This window comes from Oncorhynchus mykiss, chromosome 25 (genome assembly GCF_057628025.1).
Source record: "Oncorhynchus mykiss isolate SJ-2025 chromosome 25, ASM5762802v1, whole genome shotgun sequence".
NCBI classification, from domain to species: domain Eukaryota; kingdom Metazoa; phylum Chordata; class Actinopteri; order Salmoniformes; family Salmonidae; genus Oncorhynchus; species Oncorhynchus mykiss.
In genome coordinates this window covers 70,550,514-70,574,099 of record NC_143046.1, presented here as the reverse complement: position 1 = coordinate 70,574,099, position 23,586 = coordinate 70,550,514, and the positions used below count along the sequence as shown (strand labels likewise).

At 41.3% G+C, this 23,586-nt stretch overlaps 1 protein-coding gene across 7 annotated transcripts in view; it reads left to right on the top strand.

The window, feature by feature from the left end:
• The first annotated feature begins 7,114 nt into the window (after positions 1–7,114).
• LOC110505686 (sine oculis-binding protein homolog A) overlaps positions 7,115–23,586 on the top strand; it is a 27,035-nt gene continuing 10,563 nt past the window's right edge. For 2 of the 7 annotated variants that reach the window (XM_021585078.3, XM_021585073.3), the window contains exons 1-7: positions 7,138–7,484; positions 12,983–13,054; positions 14,041–14,173; positions 15,387–15,599; positions 17,567–17,718; positions 18,245–18,268; positions 23,328–23,423. In XM_021585078.3, coding sequence (XP_021440753.3) covers positions 7,389–7,484; positions 12,983–13,054; positions 14,041–14,173; positions 15,387–15,599; positions 17,567–17,718; positions 18,245–18,268; positions 23,328–23,423 — 786 coding nt within the window. In that variant the 5' untranslated portion in view covers positions 7,138–7,388. Of the gene's footprint in view, positions 7,485–12,357; positions 12,521–12,982; positions 13,055–14,040; positions 14,174–15,386; positions 15,600–17,566; positions 17,719–18,244; positions 18,269–23,327; positions 23,424–23,586 lie in introns of those variants that run through there. The other 5 variants (XM_090220988.1, XM_021585074.3, XM_036962642.2 and 2 more) reach the window with 4 other exon arrangements.

Below are 23,586 nucleotides of genomic sequence, written 5' to 3'. Positions count from 1 at the left end.
TTCCATGTTTGTGCCCCATTTATCAGCATTTGGAATCAGTTTTCAAATAGGCTACAAGTGAACGCTGTCTTGTGGTTAGTATCACCAAAAAGAATAGATGTGCATGTATCTTGTAAAATTAGTTATAAAGTCCACTCTATAAAGATTTGGGTTGCCGGTGGATTTAAAATGGACAAAACATTGTTTAATTTTGATTAACTGTGAAGGATTCAACATTAATAGTGAAATAATGACAAAAATTAAAAGAAAAACATGCATTTTTGCATTTTCTTTCGATTTTGGATTGAATTGTTCTTCTCAAGTAGCATCATTGACCTCAAATCAAAGTTTATTTGTCACGTGTGCCGAATGCAACAGGTGTAGGTCACCTTACAGTGAATTGCTTACTTACAGGCTCTAACCAATTGTGCAAAAATGTATTAGGTCAACAATAGGTAGGTAAAGAAATAAAACAACAGTAAAAAGACAGGCTATATACAGTAGCGAGGCTATAAAAGTAGCGAGGCTACATACAGACACCGGTTAGTCAGGCTGATTGAGGTAGTATATACATGTAGATATGGTTAACGTGACTATGCATATATGATGAACGGAGAGTAGCAGTAGAGTAAAAGAGGGGTTGGCGGGTGGTGGGTGGGACACAATTGAGGTAGAATGTACATGAATGTATAGTTAAAGTGACTATGCATATATGATAAACAGAGAGTAGCAGCAGTGTAAAAAAGGGGGGTTGGGGGGAGGCACACAATGCAAATAGTCTGGGTAGTCATTTGATTACCTGTTCAGGAGTCTTATGGCTTGGAGGTAAAAACTGTTGAGAAGCCTTTTTGTCCTAGACTTGGCCCTCCGGTACCGCTTGTCATGCGGTAGTAGAGAGAACAGTCTATGACTGGGGTGGCTGGGGTCTTTGACAATTTTTAGGGCCTTCCTCTGACACCGCCTGGTGTAGAGGTTCTGGATGGCAGGCAGCTTAGCCCCAGCGATGTACTGGGCCGTACGCACTACCCTCTGTAGTGCCTTGTGGTCAGAGGCCGAGCAATTGCCGTACCAGGCAGTGATGCAACCAGTTAGTGATGCAACCAGTTCTAGTTAGTTGTTGATGTGGACACCAAGAAACTTGAAGCTCTCAACCTGCTCCACTACAGCCCCGTCGATGAGAATGTGGGCGTGCTCGGTCCTCTTTTTCCTGTAGTCCATAATCATCTCCTTAGTCTTGGTTACGTTGAGGGATAGGTTGTTATTCTGGCACCACCCGGCCAGGTCTCTGACCTCCTCCCTATAGGCTGTCTCGTCGTTGTCGGTGATCAGGCCTACACTGTTGTGTCATCTGCAAACTTAATGATGGTGTTGGAGTCGTGCCTGGCCATGCAGTCGTGGGTGAACAGGGAGTACAGGAGGGGACTGAGCACGCACCACTGGGGAGCTCCAGTGTTGAGGATCAGCGTGGCAGATGTGTTGTTACTAAACCTCACCACCTGGGAGCGGCCCGTCAGGAAGTCCAGGATCCAGTTACAGGGGGAGGTGTTTAGTCCCAGGATCCTTAGCTTAGTGATGAGCTTTGAGGGTTCTATGGTGTTGAACGCTGAGCTGTAGTCAATGAATAGCATTCTCACATAAGTGTTCCTTCTGTCCAGGTGGGAAAGTGCAATAGAGATTGCATCATCTGTGGATCTGTTTGGGTGGTATGCAAATAAAGTGGGTCTAGGGTTTCTGGGATAATGGTGTTGATGTGAGCCATTACCAGCCTTTCAAAGCACTTCATGGCTACGGATGTGAGTGCTACTAGTCTATAGTCATTTAGGCAGGTTACCTTTTTGTTCTTGGGCACAGGGACTTTGGTGGTCTGCTTGAAACATGTTGGTATTACAGACTCAATCAGGGACATGTTGAAAATGTCAGTGAAGACACCTGAGAGTTGGTCAGCACATGCCCGGAGCACACTTCCTGGTAATCTGTCTGGCCCCGCAGCCTTGTGTATGTTGACCTGTTTAAAGGTCTTACTCACGTCGGCTACGGAGAGCGTGATCACACTGTCGTCCGGAACAGCACTATGCTCTCATGCATGCCTCAGTGTTGCTTGCCTCGAAGCGATCATAGAAGTGATTTAGCTTGTCTGGTAGGCTCGTGTCACTGGGCAGCTCGCTTCCCTTTGTAGTCTGTAATAGTTTGCAAGCCCTGCCACATAAGATGAACGTCGGAGCCTGTGTAGTATGATTCAATCTTAGCCCTGATTTGACGCTTTGCCTGTTTGATGGTTCGTCGTGTAGGAGATAGAATAATGGTCAAAGATAAAAGTGTTTTTTTTTATGTTTAAGTCAAAATAAAACATAATAAAAAGTACATTTGAATGACACTGAGGGGCAGTGTTTTTACAACTAATGCCGGTTTGCCTGAGGCTGATGCCGTGCAGGTGTTTGTACACATGCATATATATACACACACTCTCATTCAAATAAACACATACAAGAACACACACATACAATAGTGCCAGACATGCACACAAACATATACAGTTGACATTGCCGTTATGATTTTAGTTGTCCTTGATGTCCTTTGTTGTAAATGTATTATGTTGTTTTATTATTATTTTTGCATTGTTGTTTGCTGTTTTCTTCTGTCTTTTCCTTTTTTCTCTTTAGTTAATTCTCTTGGTTGTTGGTGCATTGGGGGGTTCTTGGGGGTGGGGAATGGAATTAATTGTATTTTTTATTTTTCTTCTGGGGGGGGGGGGACTGTGGGGTCTTGAATGGTTGAGGGACAGCTATTGGGGAAATGTGGGGGGGATCTTGGAGGGTTCGGGTTCACGTTTTTTGGCCTGGTGGTAGATCGGTCAACGCGCCCTTGAACAGAGCATTGACACTGGATGCGTCTGTGTGTCGCTCTGAATGGGAATCTGTTGGATGACTGATATGATGTAGTTGTTGAGCGGCTTCACTGCATGTATATTGTATGTTTCGAATATTCAATAATTCAATTATTATGATATTTTTTAAATAACTAATAATTTTTTACCAAGACAGCCAAACCCAGACAATGCTGGGCCAATTGTGCGCCACCCTATGGGACTCCCAATCACGGCCAGATGTGACACAGCCTGGATTCAAACCAGGGACTGAAGTGACACCTCTTGCACTGAGATGCAGTGCCTTAGACCACTGCGCCACTTAGGAGCCCTAACCCTAACTCTTTTCCTAACCTAATTCTCCTAACCAGCTATGTTAAATATCCTAACCTGCTACTTGAATTATCCTAAAACACTACGTTAATTGTCCTAATCTGCCAAGTCAATTTTCCATCTATCCACAACTGTAGAAACCATCTGATAAACCATCAGTGTCACATATGGGTATCACATATGGAGTGATTTCAATGCCAACGGAAATTGTATTTGAATTACATAATTTAGAATTTGAATTAGGATATTGAATATAAATGTAATACTTTTGAAATTGCAATGCACAAATTGAATCATTGAATTCATAAATTGAACTTGTATTTAATTATTTGAAACTAAATTCAATGAATATTGCATTCGGTTTTAAAATACAATTAAAATGTAATTGAATATTAAAATTCAATATTTAAATATTCCGTTTTAATATGGTAGATATTGCATTCAATTGTCTGTGAATCAAATTTACAAACTATAATTTCAAGTTTATCCAAGTTTCAAATTTTCAACATCTCAGATGCATTCTGATGCACCTGGTGAAATAAAAAAATAAAATAAAAATAAATTCATTCAGTTTTCAAATTCAGTTCTCCAAATTGAGGTTCTTAACCAGAGACAACATCCTGGTACTTTTCCAGACAGGAAATGTTGAGGATACAGATACAATTGAACGCTCTCTGTGGTAAACAAGTTTCTGGAAGTTTCTTAAGCCAATGTGGTATGTTGAATGTATTTTCTTCCTATAAATTTGGCTCTAGCATTTGAACCGTTTGGGCTATAAGCTATTATGACCCCATTCCTAAAAGCTAAGACTCTGGAACATGGACGTCCCTTCTATTCCCCTCTATGATGATCACAGGCCACACAGGACAAGTTAAGAGTGTGATAAAACTGCAATTTGCCCCCCATAAGAATATAGTTGAATAGCACTGTCATAGCCCTTCTAAGGATAGCCTTTCCACACATTATGAATATTTTAAAACTTTAATAAGTAGACTTTAATAAGCTGGAAATGATAGTTTATTAACTTGATTCACAGACAATGAATGCAATATCTACTATATTAAAATGGAATATACATATTGAATTTGAATATTCCATTAAATGTACATTTAATTTTTAAACTGAATGCAATATTCAGTCAATTTAGTTTCTAATCTTTAAATAAATACAAGTTACATTTATGAATTCAATTATTCAATTTGTGCATTACAAATTCAAAAACCTTGCATTCAAATTTGGGCTGTTGTTACATTTGTATCAGCGGCGCAAAGTCGATACATTGTATCATTTCACCTCACCTGTGAGAGTGAAGAGGGAATGCAGCAAATCTTGGAGAACAGTGGAAGTTGATGAAAGTTCTTATTTATTGTTAAACTAAAACCAATGCAGTTCTGCTCTTTTTTTGTGTGATAAAAAAACAACCTTGTCCAGTCATGTTACCTACTGTAGCTGGCTAAAAATCTGGTAATTGGCCAATATGGTTTTAGATGGCAAAGGAAAGGCACTCCTGGATACCTCCAGGAGATGTGCTTCAAGGGTAAGATTCATATAGGACTAATCTCTTTTTCTGGTGCTCCTAAATATTGTTTGGTGCTCCTACATTTGTTGGGAGCACCATTGCTAGTTAAAAGTGAACTTATAAGCACATAATATTTCCAGAGTGGGATCTTCACGATGGGGCACATTTGTAAGTACACTGTTTTTCAAAGTACTTTGCACATAATTGACCAGTGAATCTATGGATTTACAAACAATCTATCCATTGAATATGACGGATAGCCATGAGTTCATAAAATATGTGTTCACGTTCATTTAACATTTTGGTAACATTTTATATTAAGTTCAAATCAAATCAAATGTATTGGTCACATGCACTCCCAAGCCCTTAACTAACAATGCATTTTTAAGAAAAAATAAAAAGTTGCTGGTATAGCTGTGTAATTACACTAACATTGTGGTATAACCAATTGCAGATATCTGGAGGATCTGGTGGAGTGGAAAGAGCTGTGCTACATAACATTTGGTTTGGACTATTCTACAGTAAAAACAAGTTTTAAATGATTTTGTTTCAGTTAATGTAACATGTTACAAAGGAACAATATTCAACTGCCAGCTGTGTGTGTGTGTGTGTGTGTGTGTGTGTGTGTGTGTGTGTGTGTGTGTGTGTGTGTGTGTGTGTGTGTGTGTGTGTGTGTGTGTGTGTGTGAGAGAGAGAGAATATTTCAAGAACATTTATTTAGGACAAGGAGCTCCCCTTTTTGGGACTCCTCTGTGGATTGATGATGATGCTTCTCCTTTTCTTCATTAGCATTGAGGATAGTAAAATAAATTATAGCCTACTGGAGGAGGTCAGCCACCTTACAGTAGATACACCAAGTGGAAAGTCAGGTAGCTAATATGTGAAATAGGAGGGCATTGGCCTCATCTTACCATAGAAAGATCATGGTGAGCATGCAAGTGTGTTAGGACTTTGCCAGTGCTGTAACTGAGTTCTACCCAAACTCCTTGATTCTGCGAGCTGCAGAGTGACGCAAGCCTGCAAAATGAGCTAAATGCCTTCTATGCTCGCTTCTAGGCAAGCAACACTGAACCATGAATGAAAGCACCAGCTGTTCCGGACGACTGTGATCTCGCTCTCGCTCACCGATGTGAGTAAGACCTTTAAACAGGTTAACATTTACAAGGCCCCGGGCCAGATGGACCAGGGGGCAAGTGTCTTCATTAACATTTTTAACCTCTCCCTGACTCAGTCTGTAATACCGACCTATTTCAAGCAAACCACCATAGTCCCTGTGCCCAAGAACACCAAGGTAACCTGTCTAAATGACTATGTCCCATAGCACTCAAATCTCTAGCCATGAATTGCTTTTAAAGGCTGGTCATGGCTCACATCAACACCATCATCCCAGACACCCTGGACCCACTCCAATGTGCATACCGCCCCAACAGATCCACAGACGATGCAATCTCTATTGCACGCAACACTGCCCTCTCCCACCTAGACACTTGTGTGAGAATGCTCTTCATTGAATACAGCTCAGCGTTCAACACCAGAGGTGAGGTGAGGAGGGCCCAAAGTGAAAATGTTGTGGAAAATCGAGAGTTAATATTATGCATTCAAGTGCTAGTCAGAGCTAGGAAACTCTGAAACTTCCGACTTTGTAGGTTGAATGCAGCATGTGTAAAACTACACAGCTTGGTCTCATACACTAGAGGTTACATAGTAAACGTAAATCCAGGGCACTCAAATGAATACCATATGTTACATTTGATATGGTTACATAAGACAGAAGGAAAAGGAAAGGCGGGTGGTTGGTTGTTTGATTTGGTCTGATGGGTGTATGACATGAACATCTAGCAACCCAAACGCTGTGTGTTTGAATCTCATCACGGACAACATTAGCATTTTAGCTAATTAGCAACTTTTCAACTACTTGCTACTTTGCAACTACTTAGCATGTTAGCTAACCCTTCCCATAACCCTTCTTGTTCCCCTAACATTAACCCATGAACTTAACTTCTAACCGTAACCCTAACCCCTAGCCTAGCTAACGTTAGCCAGCTAGCTATTGTAAGCCCTAGCCACCTAGCTAATGTTAGCCACAACAAATTAGAATTCATAACATACCATACCAAGTTTAGCAAATTGATAACATATTGTACATTTAGCAAATTCATGACATATCATGTGAATTGTAATTAGTAACATATCATACGAAATGAATGATGGTCATCCACAAATGAATACATAGGCTACCATACGAAAGGTAACATATTATACTAAATGGATTGCCTCGAATTTACATACAGAATAATACGAAATGCTCTGAGACCAGGTTGAACTACAACCTATTAGCAAGTCGGACATTTCCGAGTTTTCTAATTCCGACTAGCACGTGAACATGGCAATAGCCAGCCTCTGATCAGCAACGTCATATTATGTACAGTGGACGCTCCTCCCCCTGTCTAGATATTTTTTTTCACTCAACCTCTCATTTGACTCAGAGGCAGTCACACACCAATTTGCGCACAGACCGTGGAAAAATAGGGGCAGAAGATGGCTGACTTTACCGGGCATCGCGAGCCCTCAACAGCATCATCAACATCACTCGGGCTGTTCCCAAGCTTGACATTCGCGGTTAGGCAACTTTAAATCAGCCCCGCCTTATCCAGCCATCCACCACCGCAAATATTGACAGAGCTATTATAAACAATGGCAGAGATGGAAAAAGAGGGCAGACCCCCCGAAAATAAAAGAAGCAGAAAACCGGCTCACCCCGTGAAAAGGGAAATCAACGAAGAAATGAAGGTAAGTGATCGATATTAGACCACTTGCCTAGGATTACGCATGGAAACAGAACGCTCATTAAAGCGCGTGATTTTCTGTGGATGCGTAAAGCGCGCATCCTCTTTAAACATTTTGATTAATTGAACTGCAATTTGTTGGATGAATAGCCAACAAGTTCAATTGTCATATTCATTTTTGGCAATGACTTAAACCTACTCATAACCTAGTCCCATGTCCACCGCATTTCGAATACAAATCGATAGGGTCGATTTTCTTGCCATGCGTTATACATTATAGCCTATAGGCTACACCGTCTTTGTTGTTCCACATACCAGTAGGCTACATGTACTTTTTGTCAATGAATGGGGAAACATATTATCGATCATTAGGACCCCATTTATTGTCATTTGTGGAGTTTTCTTTAGATTATTCCATTGGAGTAAACTAAATGGAAAATCCAGTGCATCAGTCAAGGCGTCAACAGTGCCACTACTACTATTACTACCTCTGCTCCCGCTGAAACAACACTGACAGTAGGCGACGCAATTAAAATAAAATCGCATGGGGAGGCTGTTTAGATATATGAAAGGAAATAAACTTAATTCAAATTCTTAACGTAAGCCAAACGATGTGTATTGTCCTGCTGTGGACGACCCGAAACGTGTACTCCAGATGTGTCTACAGGTGCCGGATAAGAGCCCATTGTTTATCGTGCGTTGTACTGTACTGTATAAGCGTAACGGCGTACCCGATGGTACAACCATGCATGTCATGTATTCATATAAATATTTTGCAGAGAGAAATATATTTTCCAGCTGTGTTGGAATAAATTGCGGAGAAAAGAGGGTATGGCATGCAGAGAACCTAACGATATCGCTGCTTTGTCTCGGGGTTTCATCATGTGTTCACTGTTTGTACACATTATATGCCTGGATTGAGAAAAATAATTCCCAATACAGAATAATTACCAGAGCAAAGTCATACATGGTCCTGTTATTAGAGCTTGGTTTTTATTTTGATGTATTAATTCAGAGGAATTATGAACAAATATATTCAGGAAAGCCTAACACCGTGTGCATCATGTCTCTTCTCGTGCAAGAGGTGTGTGTACTGGCCTTGGGTTTCAAATAAACAATTTTTTCTCTTGGGGAATGCTAAATATTAGCATTTTAACATTTTATTAATCGTTGCATTGGGACCCATAAAGGGGACAGATATAGCCCCATCGGGACATTGGTCACATTGTGCTACATTCAGCCCTAATGCATGCCATTTATTTATTGGTTTATTTACATTTGTTAAAACTGAGTGGCATATCTGTAGGCAGTTCCATGTGCAAAATAAAGAAAAACAGCAGTTATTTAAAATTGAAAGAACACAGGCTATACTACGGACAAAAAGCATTTGAATTGGGAATTATTTTGACTAGCACATAATGGTATTCTGTGTATGTAATTTTGTTTCGTTGTCTCCATCAATCAAATTATGTGTCAGACAGACAGACAAAAGTTTTCTGCACTGTTTGGAAAATGACTCAATCATTATTTTCATTCTCTGAAGCTGCCAAATCTTCTGCTCCATCTCCTTGTTAATGAGCTTAGTTTAAAATGTGGAAGGTTACACATCTATAATTATCACCATATGTAGAGCATCCTGGATGTCTCCTGTTCAACCAATATGATTCATCTTCAACATTGAAGAACACAGCTCCAATTTAGATCTGTTGGCAGCCAGACAACAGCAAAAGTCAGAGGTGCTGCTGCAGTTGAAGTCGGATGTTTACATACACCTTAGCCAAATACATTTAAACTCAGTTTTTCACAATTCCTGACTTTTAATCCTAGTAAAAATTCCCTGTCTTTGGTCAGTTAGGATCACCCAATTTTTATGAATGTGAAATAATAGTATATATTTATTTCAGCTTTTATTTCTTTCATCACATTCCAGGTGGGTCAGAAGTTTACATACACTCAATTAGTATTTGGTAGCATTGCCTTTAAAATGTATAACTTGGATCAAACATTTCAGGTAGCCTTCCACAAGCGTCCCACAATAAGTTGCGTGAATTTTGGACCATTCCTCCTGACAGAGATGGTGTAATAGAGTCAGGTTTTTAGGCTTCCTTGCTCGCACATGCTTTTTCAGTTCTGCCCACACATTTTCTATAGGTGTGAGGTCAGGGCTTTGTGATGGCCACTCCAAAACCTTGACTTTGTTGTCCTTAAGCTATTTTGCCACAACTTTGGAAGTATGCTTGGAGTCATTGTCCATTTGAAATACCCATTTGTGACCAAGCTTTAACTGATGTCTTGAGATGTTGCTTCAATATATCCACACAATTCCTCATGATGCTATCTGTTTTGTGAAGTGCACCTGTCCCTCCTGCAGCAAAGCACCCCCACAACATGATGCTGCCACCCCCGTGCTTCACGGTTGGGATGGTGTTCTTTGGCTTGCAAGCCTCCCCCTTTTTCCTCCAAATATAACGATGGTCATTTCAGCCAAACATTTTGATTTTTTTCATCAGACCAGAGGACACTTCTCCAAAAAGTACAATCTTTGTCTCCATGTACAAACCGTAGTCTGGCTTTTTTCTGGCAGTTTTGGAGCGGTGGCTTCTTCCTTGCTGAGTGGCCTTTCAGGTTATGTCGATATAGGACTTGTTTTACTGTGGATATAGATACTTTTGAACCTGTTTCCTCCAGCATCTTCACAAGGTCCTTTACTCTTGTTCTGGGATTGATTTGCCCTTTTCGCACCAAAATACGTTCATCTCTAGGAGACAGAACGCATCTCCTTCCTGAGCGGTATGACGGCTGCGTGGTTCCGTGGTGTTTATACTTGCGTACTATTGTTTGTACAGATGAACGTGGTACCTTGAGGTGTTTGGAAATTTCTCCCGAGGATGAACGAGACTTGTGGAGGTCTATAATTTTTTTCTGAGGTCTTGGCTGATTTCTTTTGATTTTCCCATGATGTCAAGCAAAGAGGCACTGAGTTTGAAGGTAGGCCTTGATATACATCCACGGGTACACCTCCAATTGACTCAAATTATGTCAATTAGCCTATCAGAAGCTTCTAAAGCCATGATTTTCTGGAATCTTCCAAGCTGTTTAAAGGCACTGTCAACTTAGTGTATGTAAACTTCTGACCCACTGGAGTTGTGATATAGTGCATTATAAGTGAAATAATCTGTCTGTAAACAACTGTTGGAAAAATTACTTGTGGTATGCACAAAGTAGATGTCCTAACCGACTTGCCAAAACTGTTAACAAGAAATTTGTGAAGAGGTTGAAAAACGAGTTTTAATGACTCCAACCTAAGTGTATGTAAACTTCCGACTTCAACTGTATACACCCAGGCATACAGGTGCTTTCTTCTACATTAAACACAATGTATATCTTTCAATGACTTCTGTGAGTTGAAGTTCTATGTCAGGCTATCCAGATAAGTGATTATGAAGGAGGTGGTAATGGTATTAGAGACTAGTAGCGTTCCTAAACAGTTTGTGGCCATAGAATGTGCTGTCGTGTCAACAAACTGTTCTAAAACAAGACTCATATGGGCACACAATCACAATTTACTTTACTATTTGTCTGAGATGCAGTAATTTCCCCCTAGAAAAACAAGGTTCAAACTTTGCACCTGGTACTAAATCAAATCTGGCCCTGAATGTGTTCATTGGATTTGATGAACACTGATTTATTATGTAGGTATCCCATTTATGTCAGTGTGACAAAATTGTTACTGCTTGAACAAAGACCAATAAGACTAGCGGATACAGATGACAAAGTAGCCCTAGTTTAATGTTCAGATTAAGATACAGTATTTATCTCAAAACCCAGTATCTTCAACATTCTCTGCCAAACATGCTACAGTATAACGCTCTCCCTAAACCAGAGACTGAAGGCCTGTTCGCTACTTTAAACCGTTTGATACTTTTATTTATTTATTTTCTCCCTTGTCTGTTCGAAAAAGCAGTCAAACAAACCCACCACACAATGTGCCCTTGTGAGAGATCATACCTCAGAAAAACCAAACAGTCTGACAATGTTTCCTTCATCTTGTGCCGCTTTAATGTGCACCATGGTAAAATAAGCCACAGTAAGTAATGGAGGAGAGGGGGGCTGTACTTGGTGGGATAGGGGATAGTGGAGGTTAAGAGCAGGGGAGAAAGGAATGTATACAGCAATAGGCTGCCTAAGCTGTAAAAACTGAAACCTGAGCGTCTGCACAGGATCAGATGTCAAGGAAGGTAGAGGAAATGGAAGCGGAGCAGTGGGAGAGAGAGGAGAGCATGAACAAGGGAATGGAAAAGTGTGGGCCAGGAGAGTCTGAAGGAGGGCCCACTCAAGGAAACTTGGCATGCGGATTAGGGAATTTTATCATGGTGTACTGTGACCTACTCTGGTTTCTGCACACAAGGTATCGGATTCCCCCTGCTCACCCTTACCAGCAGCACCTCTTGCTAACTGAAGGAAATAAGGGAACTACTGCTTTTGATTTAATCTATCAAAATAATATGATTATTCTAAACTGCTAAAGTTTAGACTGTTCCAGGGTTGAACAGTGGCAGCAAGTTGGTGTTTTGCAGAGCTGATATTAGGTTTGAATGGTGGTATTTTGTATAAATAGAGTTTTCTCATACATTGATAACTTGATCTCTGTTGATGATTCGTTGAATCGGGTGTATTAGTCTTGGGCAGAAGAAACAAAATCCTACACACCCTGATAAATTATACATTGGAAACCATAGAGGAGATTTAGTCCAGTCCAGAGAGTTTGCACATCTGCAGTGGACAGTTGACACTCTGCTCCAAGACTGCACCATAGCGCTGCCTCCCACCTCACCCTGAGTCAAGCCTGTGTGCTGCTTTCATGACCTGCCATACAGATTGGGTTCCACTCTCTTTACCACTCCCTCTTTCTGGAAGTGGCAGGGTGACAGAGGGAACAGGGAGCAAAGACGAGGGCAAACGTTCTTGAAGATAGAGACAGATGACTGTTGCTGGCTTCACACCTTTTCATTTTGTTTGAGTAATGGGATGCAGTCACATGTGAGTCAAGCAAGCACTTACTGATTGAGTCAATGTTCTTCTGTAACATGTCAAAACCCCAGCAGTTGTTGTGCGGCAGAATCCACCCTAGACAATAGTTGTGACTATAAACTTTGTATAAATTAGGTATACAGTACATGAACAGCAGTGTAGCAGGTAGCCTAGTATTGTTTCAGTCTGGTCTTGGTTTAAGATATAAGTATATCAGTGTTTGTGTTTCTTAAAGATTGCCTGTTTCTGAATTGTACTTGTATCTCATGCCTTCTGATTCCATGTCTGCAGTTTTTGATTCAGAGCTGATGTTATAACTAACGTTGATTATGCTTTCATGTAATGAAATTACCTCCCCGATACAATGGTATTGACAGGGCAGCCCGTAATTGACAATTAAATGCTTGATTGAGTATTATTTGATTGACAGTTCAATGCCGGAATGTAATGAAATGACTAATGTCTCATCAGGTTCGGGCTGAGCGGGCCCGCCCATGGGCAGGCATGGCGGGTGATCTCCATGGCAACCCACCCTACTCCATGGTGAGCCCCTTTGTCCGTGCGAGACAATAGTGCTACTCTGAGCCATATATAGAGAGATTTCAGCCAAACATCTGTATTTATTCCATTTACATAACATCACATAATTCTATGGCAGCCATGTTAATGTTTCCTTTACAGCCTAACATTCACTAATAGCATATAATCTTGTGAATTTGAAACACAGATAGCTAATTGAACTGTTAGAATTACAACATGAACATACAGTAGCACCTCCAAAGATGACCAAACTCTCTCTACATACGATTCTGCTGCTACTGAGATTTTCAGGTTTAATGAATGATAGGCGGATAGTTTTGTCTCAATAGAAGAACATTATTGTGCACCTTACATGTAAGGAGGTGAGGTGGGGTTGGTTGGATGTTACTGCTTGTGTAGATTTGCAGTGGAAGTGCAGTAAAAATACATCTGTGGTAGTTCTCCTGGTTTGATGGGTTGGGAATTCTGTATAAGACAATGTGGAATTTTTGTAATGTGATCAGTATAGACTATTTGTGGAAAGTTACATGCAACTCATGTGGATTGCTTTTGGAAATGAACTGTAAGAAGTTATGAAAGAAAACTTAGAATATGAGCTGGTAAAAACATAATTCACTGAGGCCTTGATCACACCAGTCTGGGATAAGTCAACTGTCAAGTTGTCCTGATACGTGTGCACATATGTCTGGTAAGGGTTCTGCCACTAGTGAATCTTTTGCTGCTGTGAACATATTACACATTATTGCATTATGGTTCAGGAAATTGGGCAGACCCATTTAAAAAAAACATGCAGCTTGGTTTCATATAGCAAACATATAATACTGCATTTCCTTTGTGTGTTTTGGGGGGGGGGGCGGGCATCTTCATAATCATATGCTACCAAACCCTTTTATCCCTTATTGCCCCCCTCATAACACTGTGACGTAATAGTGAAACAGGGTTCATGCTTGTTAACCCTAATGGCCAATATGGTGTCTCTTGTCTTGCAGAGTTTTGCAGAGAACACTATGAACGAGCTGCTGGGCTGGTACGGCTATGACAAGGTAGACCTGAGAGACCAGGACAACATCGACATACGGAACTACCCAGATGGAGAGGTACAACACATCTCTGTCCTGAAAGGTGAGCATAACCATGGAGATAAATATGTTATTATCTGGACAGTGCAGTTGTTGATTCTTTGAAGAGGCTAAAAAAAAGTTTCACAAGTGGTAATACAAGTGATGTTGTGATGAAAAGGCTGAGGAAGATACTGCTGCAACTTCCCACTGGGCAAAGATATAATTTCAAGGTCTAGTTTTGATTTACATTTGAGTTGTCAACTAACGTGAATCCATCGTGAAATGTCATTGGATTTAGGTGAAAGTTGGGTGAAAAAAAAATCAGAAATTCCCTTACGCAGATTACTTTTTGCAAATCCAAGCTTTCCACGTTGATTCAATGTCATCACATACATTTTTTTTGTTGAAATGACATGGAAATATTGATTCTGTAACGGGCGTCATGGTGGAAATGACCGGACCAAGGTGCAGCGTGGTGAGCGTACATTTTCCTTTATTATGTAAATGTCACCAACAAAACAAGAAACAAAGAAACGACTGTGAAGCTTACTAGGGCTATAGTGCCACTAACAAAGATAACTACCCACAAAATACAAAGGAAAAAAGGCTGCCTAAGTATGATTCCAAATCAGAAACAACGATAGACAGCTGTCCCTGATTGGGAACCATACCTGGCCAAAACATAGAAACAGAAAACATAGAAATAAAGAAACTAGAATGCCCACCCTAGTCACACCCTGGCCTACCCAAAATAGAGAATAAAAGCCTATCTATGGCCAGGGCGTGACAGATTCAACCAGTTTGTTCCAGTCGGTTGGCAGTAGTTCACCAGGATTGATGAGGCAATTCAGTCAGGCTATCCAGATTAAAACATGTTCTAGATGTTTCATCCAGTCAATATGGTGTAGTTGTTTTCAGCAGGAAACTGCACTTTGCTTTTCTATTGATGATTAGACAGGTGTTTCTGGAATCTCTACATGGTGAGTCTTGATTGAAATTTGAGAGATTCACGTCAGTAATTGAACAAACATAGGGCCTTATCCAATCAAAGCTGCTAACCTGGTTTCCAGGGTAACAAAAAGGATACCCATCTTGCGTTAAAAGCATATTTGTTTGGATTCATGTACACACCAAAACAATGTTTACAGTTTGAAACAAACTATTCTGCAGATCGTCCAGAGCTGTACTGCTGGAGTGAACAATGATGTCCATTTACATTGCTTTACATACAATAAGTCAAGAAAGACCAACGCTCTGACTTTTGTCTCCCTCAGAAAACTCTTTGCCAAAAATCCCAGGAGGATCGGGGGAGAACAGCGATGTCTCCCCAAACCAAGTCAATAGCTCCCACTCTACATCAACATCAAGGAATGGAGTGACAGAGTCCTCCACCACCCCATCCACCTCCACACCCAGCACCAGGGAGCATGGGAATATGCCGACCATAGTCCCACTGATCCCACCCTCCATGATCAAGCCACCAGCAGGTAAAACACCTCTCACACACACACACACCTAACAATAAGACATGTGTTTAAGCTTGCACTTTAAGGACCAATTGAATGTAACCAACAATCTGGTACAAAATATACAAAACGGTGTTATACAAATTTAACAAATCACTTCCATTTCAGTGCTCAAATCCTTGGTCAGGTTTTACAATCACCTGATGAGGGCCCACGTTCCATAAAGACTTGCACACACAAACCTGCTTCCCCTCCTCCAGCTGTTTAAGTGTCAGTATCACCCAGTCAACTCTCAGTGGAAATGTACATGGCCTGCTGGCCAGACAGAGGGCTTCATTGAACCACAAGTGTGCCATGAGACTCCAGAGGCTCATCAGCCTGCATAGGGAGAGGAGAGTGACTTGGCATCACTCTAGAGGAGTACCCACAGCTTCGCACAACCTCGCAATGCACAGCGGGAAAAACAGATGGTATAGTCCCTTTTTAACAGCTCAACACCCGACTTGTACCCCTTTTGAATTATTCATATGCCCTGCTAGAGCAACAGAGGGGCCTTTGAGGTGCAGGTACACTGGATGATGGAGGTATTTAATATGGGCGCTGCATAATTACAGTACCAGGCTCTCTCCCAGCAGACGTGAGCTGTTTGAGAGAACGCATAACGAGAGATGAGAAAAAGGCCAGAAAAATCTGAATGCAAACAAACCACCTCAAGTGACCTTTTTGTATGAAATAATGAGATACTTCCAAATGAACACTTCAACTTGTGTGTTGTTGCCATACATTTTATTTCAATACTGCAAGGTTGCGATTGGACTTTTTAACTTTTCTAAAATAATATTTGCTTGAAAGGAAAAAATCTATCTTTTTCACTGGAAAAGATTAACCATGCAGCAGGAGCATATAATATGCATGCTGTGGCCATTGTGCTAACTTTGGGCCTCCTGGGAGCTATTCCCCTTAATTGATAATTAGTCTTTACTTTGAAAAGGATTTGCACTATAGATCCATTAAGCTTAACAAGAGGGAAAAAGCCTTTCCAGTACCCAACACAGTGTGATAAAAGGGTGAGCGAAGGTGAAACACTAATGGCCACATTGTTTTTCACCTTTGCACACACATAGTCATAATGTGATAATTGTAAGTTATTGGAAGTCTCACAGGAAGAACTCTCTCCACATAGTACTACAGTAAGCGGCTAAAAACCAATGGCAATTACCCAGCAGCCGTTGTTTAAGATGACAGACCCATTTGATGTCATGGAGGGCTGAATAGTGTTTAGTTTCCATTTTCTAATGAATTTCAAATGAAGCCCTCTGCAATTTAATTAGGTAAACTTCAGCTAAAACATTTTCGTAAAATCGGCAACCAATTTCTGTCCACAGACATGCTTTCGGGTATCTTTGTCTGGTTAGAATGTCTCGTACTGCCTTCATGACTGCAGCAAAAACCCCTTGGGGTAGGAAGCACTGTCCTATTTTGCCTGGAAGGGGAATACGGTCAGGATGCATTGTTGGTGGGATCATTCACATGATGAGATTTGACAGGTGGCTGTCAGATTGTTGGGGGGGTTGGGGAAGGGGGGAGGAGGCGGAGTTTATGGGGTGGGGGCCAACGGTTGGACTATCATTATGCTTTGTCCCAGTTCCAGCAAATTTGTCTGGGGTGGGGGCCAACGGTTGGACTATCATTATGCTTTGTCCCAGTTCCAGCAAATTTGTCTGGGGTGTTCCAGATCATGTGTTTGTGGTCCCCCAGACGAGGATGTGTCTAATGTCCAGATCATGTGTTTGTGGTCCCCCAGACCAGGATGTGTCTAACGTCCAGATCATGTGTTTCTGGTCCCCCAGACGAGGATGTGTCTAACGTCCAGATCATGTGTTTGTGGTCCTCCAGACCAGGATGTGTCTAACGTCCAGATCATGTGTTTGTGGTCCCCCAGACGAGGATGTGTCTAACGTCCAGATCATGTGTTTGTGGTCCCCCAGACGAGGATGTGTCTAACGTCCAGATCATGTGCGCATGGTGTCAGAAGGTTGGCGTCAAACGCTACTCCCTCAACATGGGCACTGAGCTAAAGAGCTTCTGCAGTGAGAAGTGCTTTGCCGCCTGCCGCAGAGCCTACTTCAAGAGAAACAAGGTAAGCTCCTTCTCAACACTCCTGCCTTATTACTTAACCAATTATGAACGTGCACACAAGACCATGTGATAAATACATGTGTACTGACATACATCACTTCCTCCCTACATCCACTATTCCTGATATCTCAGATTAAGACACTGTAAGACACTTGTCAAACCTTAGGAATTGTAGTGACCAACTTTCAGCTTTGTACAGTAGTTGGCTGGGTAAGGTGCCCACAAGTTTAGGTTCTTTGGATATTTCACTCCTGAGTTTTTGACCTTTCGCTTCTGAGTACCCATTGTAGTAGATGAACATGAAACCAATATCCAGCCTTGGCCTGTGGTTTCATCATTGGATATCCAGAAACACAGTTTCAGTAATTTAAACCCTCATGGCCTATGCAGATCAGTTTACCTTCAAACATGCATTGGTTCCAATGATCAGTATATATTGTCTTTCCAAAGACAGACAGTCATTAAGTTAAATAGTGTTTGTCCTGATTCCTGAAGTTAAACATTCTGCTTTCTTTCTTATACCTAAGCTTGGATATTTAAGGAATTACAGGGTAAGTATGATATGTCTTTATTCTTTTCCCTTGTTTGTCTGAAGGACATTTTTCACCCAAACATAATCACTTAGAATAGCTCTGTATGCTACTAGCTGTTGACATGGAAGTACACATATGTATGATAATGTTTTCAAGATACGTGAACCCATTTTTTTCCTGTTCAAACTATCTATTTTCACAGCATGAGTTGCCTTGTGCCTGCTGTGCTTCTTCACACGTTTGCTAAGCATTGCTAGTCTCAAAGTGATAGTTCACTCTAAAATCTAAGTTCCTTACTCACTACTTTATGTACAGTGCCTTGCGAAATTATTCGGCCCCCTTGAACTTTGCAACCTTTTGCCACATTTCAGGCTTCAAACATAAAGATATAAAACTGTATTTTTTTGTGAAGAATCAACAACAAGTGGGACACAATCATGAAGTGGAACGACATTTATTGGATATTTCAAACGTTTTTAACAAATCAAAAACTGAAAAATTGGGCGTGCAAAATTATTCAGCCCCTTTACTTTCAGTGCAGCAAACTCTCTCCAGAAGTTCAGTGAGGATCTCTGAATGATCCAATGTTGACCTAAATGACTAATGATGATAAATACAATCCACCTGTGTGTAATCAAGTCTCCGTATAAATGCACCTGCACTGTGATAGTCTCAGAGGTCCGTTAAAAGCGCAGAGAGCATCATGAAGAACAAGGAACACACCAGGCAGGTCCGAGATACTGTTGTGAAGAAGTTTAAAGCCGGATTTGGAAACAAAAATATTTCCCAAGCTTTAAACATCCCAAGGAGCACTGTGCAAGCGATAATATTGAAATGGAAGGAGTATCAGACCACTGCAAATCTACCAAGACCTGGCCGTCCCTCTAAACTTTCAGCTCATACAAGCAGAAGACAGAGATGATCAGAGATGCAGCCAAGAGGCCCATGATCACTCTGGATGAACTGCAGAGATCTACAGCTGAGGTGGGAGACTCTGTCCATAGGACAACAATCAGTCGTATATTGCACAAATCTGGCCTTTATGGAAGAGTGGCAAGAAGAAAGCCATTTCTTAAAGATATCCATAAAAAGTGTTGTTTAAAGTTTGCCACAAGCAACCTGGGAGACACACCAAACATGTGGAAGAAGGTGCTCTGGTCAGATGAAACCAAAATTGAACTTTTTGGCAACAATGCAAAACGTTATGTTTGGCGTAAAAGCAACACAGCTGAACACACCATCCCCACTGTCAAACATGGTGGTGGCAGCATCATGGTTTGGGCCTGCTTTTCTTCAGCAGGGACAGGGAAGATGGTTAAAATTGATGGGAAGATGGATGGAGCCAAATACAGGACCATTCTGGAAGAAAACCTGATGGAGTCTGCAAAAGACCTGAGACTGGGACAGAGATTTGTCTTCCAACAAGACAATGATCCAAAACATAAAGCAAAATCTACAATGGAATGGTTCAAAAATAAACATATCCAGGTGTTAGAATGGCCAAGTCAAAGTCCAGACCTGAATCCAATCGAGAATCTGTGGAAAGAACTGAAAACTGCTGTTCACAAATGCTCTCCATCCAACCTCACTGAGCTCGAGCTGTTTTGCAAGGAGGAATGGGAAAAAATGTCAGTCTCTCGATGTGCAAAACTGATAGAGACATACCCCAAGCGACTTACAGCTGTAATCGCAGCAAAAGGTGGCGCTACAAAGTATTAACTTAAGGGGGCTGAATAATTTTGCACGCCCAATTTTTCAGTTTTTGATTTGTTAAAAAAGTTTTAAATATCCAATAAATGTCATTCCACTTCATGATTGTGTCCCACTTGTTGTTGATTCTTCACAAAAAAATACAGTTTTATATCTTTATGTTTGAAGCCTGAAATGTGGCAAAAGGTCGCAAAGTTCAAGGGGGCCGAATACTTTCGCAAGGCACTGTATGTATATATAAACAAAAGCACAACAGAAGAGATATTGTATTTCAGTGAGTAAGGAACAAAGTCAAGTGTTATCCAGGGACAAGAATTCCCACATTAGGAAAACAGACATGGCTAGAGCACAGAAAGTCCTTGTCTGCTGAGGAGGTGCAGATTCTATATTACGTCTCACACTCTCACATTCATGCAGGCCATTTGTGTAAGTGATATCCACATGTTTCTTTTTTCATGCACCCACAAGGTTGGCCACAACAACAAACCCTCCAGTTTTTCCAACAACAAAAAATTGCATGGCTGAAAATGTGTCTTGTGTCTGTGTGTGTCTGAAAGGGGAGCTAGGACAGTAGGATGGCAAAGGGGTGGGCAGTGGAGACGCATTGAGTTTCTCTAAATATCTACAGCTGCCTCGTCCGCGTAACCCAATCTCCTCTTATGGCGAGCGGGTGGGGAGGATTCAGTTTCTACCATTGCCACTGCACAACACCATCCATCCAGTGCACCAGGAATAATACCAACATTTAGACATATGATAGGGTGGCTTGGGGTAGAAGAGTTTTGATCCAGTTTTGAGCTCAGCTAATGACTAGTCTGGTTTATTTCACATAGACGTTCAAGAATACAGAATAATAAAACTGATGTTGTGAAAAATGTTTTATACACACACACACACGCGCGCGCGCTCTCTCACATCATGTAAAAGCACTAGAGAGGGAGGGTAAAGTCCAAGTGAAGAGACCCTAGCTTGTAATTTACATCTCATTTCCGCTGCAATACGCCTTTTTTTTTCATGGCTCAGGAATCTTTCCAGACACCTCAAGAGACTTTGTGTCTTTCTCTCTGAGGTCCCTCCAGGCAAGAGGGGGCAGAGTGCTTCTTTACGTCACCACAGTATTGTCACATCAATTCAAACAGACACAAGTCTTTACACACCGGCTAGCGGTTGCCTGCACTGCTCTGACACACTCTGCAATTTATTTTAGCTTCTGGATCCAGTGTCAAAGAAGACACACTGGATAATAGAGGTGTGTGTGTAAACTGTCAGCATTGTGACTCCGTCTAGGCCCCCTTGTCGCAGCAGGAGAACCTAGTGAGGGAGGGGATTATTTCATAGCTGACAGTGATTTAATACAAAAAAAGGGAAAGGGTAACTTTGAGAGGAGTTTTTCTAGAAAGAAACTGGAGCTTGAACTTGCATTACACTGAGATGGTCATGTCATGCTCTTTCTCCTTCTGAAAGTCTAACTAGCCCAGCTAGAGTAAAGGTGGATGATCCTTACAAATCGCGGCTTGGACGGAACAATCAGCAATTTTCATTATTTATCCGTTAGCCAGCTTAATAAACACTGACTTCCGAGGAACATTGTACTATGATATGAAGACCCCTTTTAGAATGGCATTACAGTACATAAGTTACTTGACTATCGTAAACAAGCTTGTTATCCCACAACCAAATGGGAACAAGAAGAGAATGTTCAAGGAACATTTCCTGTTAGCTGGGTAATCTAATGAGAGGACAGAAGGAGGGGGCTGGCCCAAAGATGTGTGTTGTCCCAGGTGGGTGAAAAATGTTGCATTTGTGTTAGATGTGTGTGAGGATTTGTGCAATGGGACATCTCCGTGAATGTCTTGTTCTTGTTGTGGGTATGTGTGTGTACAATTGTGAGGGTATACCCGTCAGTATCTTTTGTAAAACACCTCTTGGCAGGTGAAACGCACACACACACACCTGGGCAGGCACAGATGCCCAGATGGAGCTTTTCACAGCGACAGCTGTTGTAGCACTCCTTCTGGGCATTGGAGTCACCAGTGAGCACACATACCAGTGGCGTGGAACTGTGATCCCATGTTTACACCAGACCATTTAGCCGGACTGCGGCTGTATTTAGCTGACATGGTGCGGCCATCAATAAGACATGTCACTGAATATTTCAGAGGAACCAACTGTGGTAATATTTGCGTAAAGTAAATGTCTAATAGCCAAGAAGTAATTTGAGGAAGAGTAACTTTTGAAAGTGGAGAGTGGGACATCTCCCATAATCCCTGCAATAGTAACTGATGGTTAGAAAATTATTTTGGGATGGGAAGTTGTTTCAAAAGGTGGTTTGAGATCTCCGGAGGACTCATTTTTAACCCATGGCGGGTGGATACTTTCTTAGCCCGTGTCTGTGTTTGTCTCCAGGTAGTCTGTTTTCCTTCATGCTCTCAGTCTCTTCATACAACAGTGGTGGGCCTGATTCACAGTAAAAGACATGGTGTCCCCATTGTATGACTGAACTTTCATGCTGGGTCATTTCTCTCTCCCTTGCTGTCTCTCACTCTCTCTCCCTTGCTGTCTCTCACTCTCTCTCCCTTGCTGTCTCTCACTCTCTCTCCCTTGATGTCTCTCACTCTCTCTCCCTTGCTGTCTCTCTCTCTCCCTCCCTCGCTGTCTCTCTCTCTCCCTCGCTGTCTCACTCTCTCTGTTTGTGTGTGTGTAACCCTCATGCCTCATCCACTGTGCCAGCACCTCATTAGCACTATATGTAAATGAATTGGCACAGGGCCAGAGGGTCACAGCACAAAATGGAGACTGGGTAATGACACAATGGTGTGTGTGTGTGTGTGTGTGTGTGTGTGTGGAGGGGGGTGGTACATTTAAATTATTATCAATGTGTATCTACACGGTGCCGAAATAGTGCTGGTGGATTTTAAATCCCTTATCCTGTTTCCTTTAACCTTGATTTTTGTGACATTGTTAAATAATTGTTTCTCCATGGAAGTCTTTAAATCTGATTAATGTAGCCTTTTAACCAGCCTCCCTGGTTACATTAGATTAGAATTCCCCTCTTTCACAGTTCGTAATGATAAGGCCAATATAACATCTCTTCAGCTGTCAATGTGAACATTTAACCATAGTCACACACACACACACACACACACACACACACACACACACACACACACACACACACACACTTTTCCACATGGCTTTTATTTATGATAATGAGAACTTGCTTATGATTCCGCAACCCAAAGCATGCTCACCTTTTCACCTTTGTCGGTGTCTTTCCATTCATACGTTTGATGTTGTTTTCCTTTCTTTTCTGTCCACCTGTTTATTTTGTCAGTTCGTAAAAAGAGGCCGTTATTTCTCCCCTCAGGCGAGAGACGAAGACGGCCATGGTGAGAAATTACCCCAGCACAGCTATTCTAAGGATACGCCCAGGCTTGTCTTCAAAACAAACAGCGATGTGCTTGTAAGGACTAAAACATTTAACAACAAGATAGCCATCAAAAACTAACTGTAGAAATGTAATGGCATATTTTGATATTCATGACTGTTTGATGTGTTTAATAATGTAGAGATGTTTGTTTTTAGAGAATGTGCTGTTAAGTCAACTTTTTTAAAATTTTATTTAA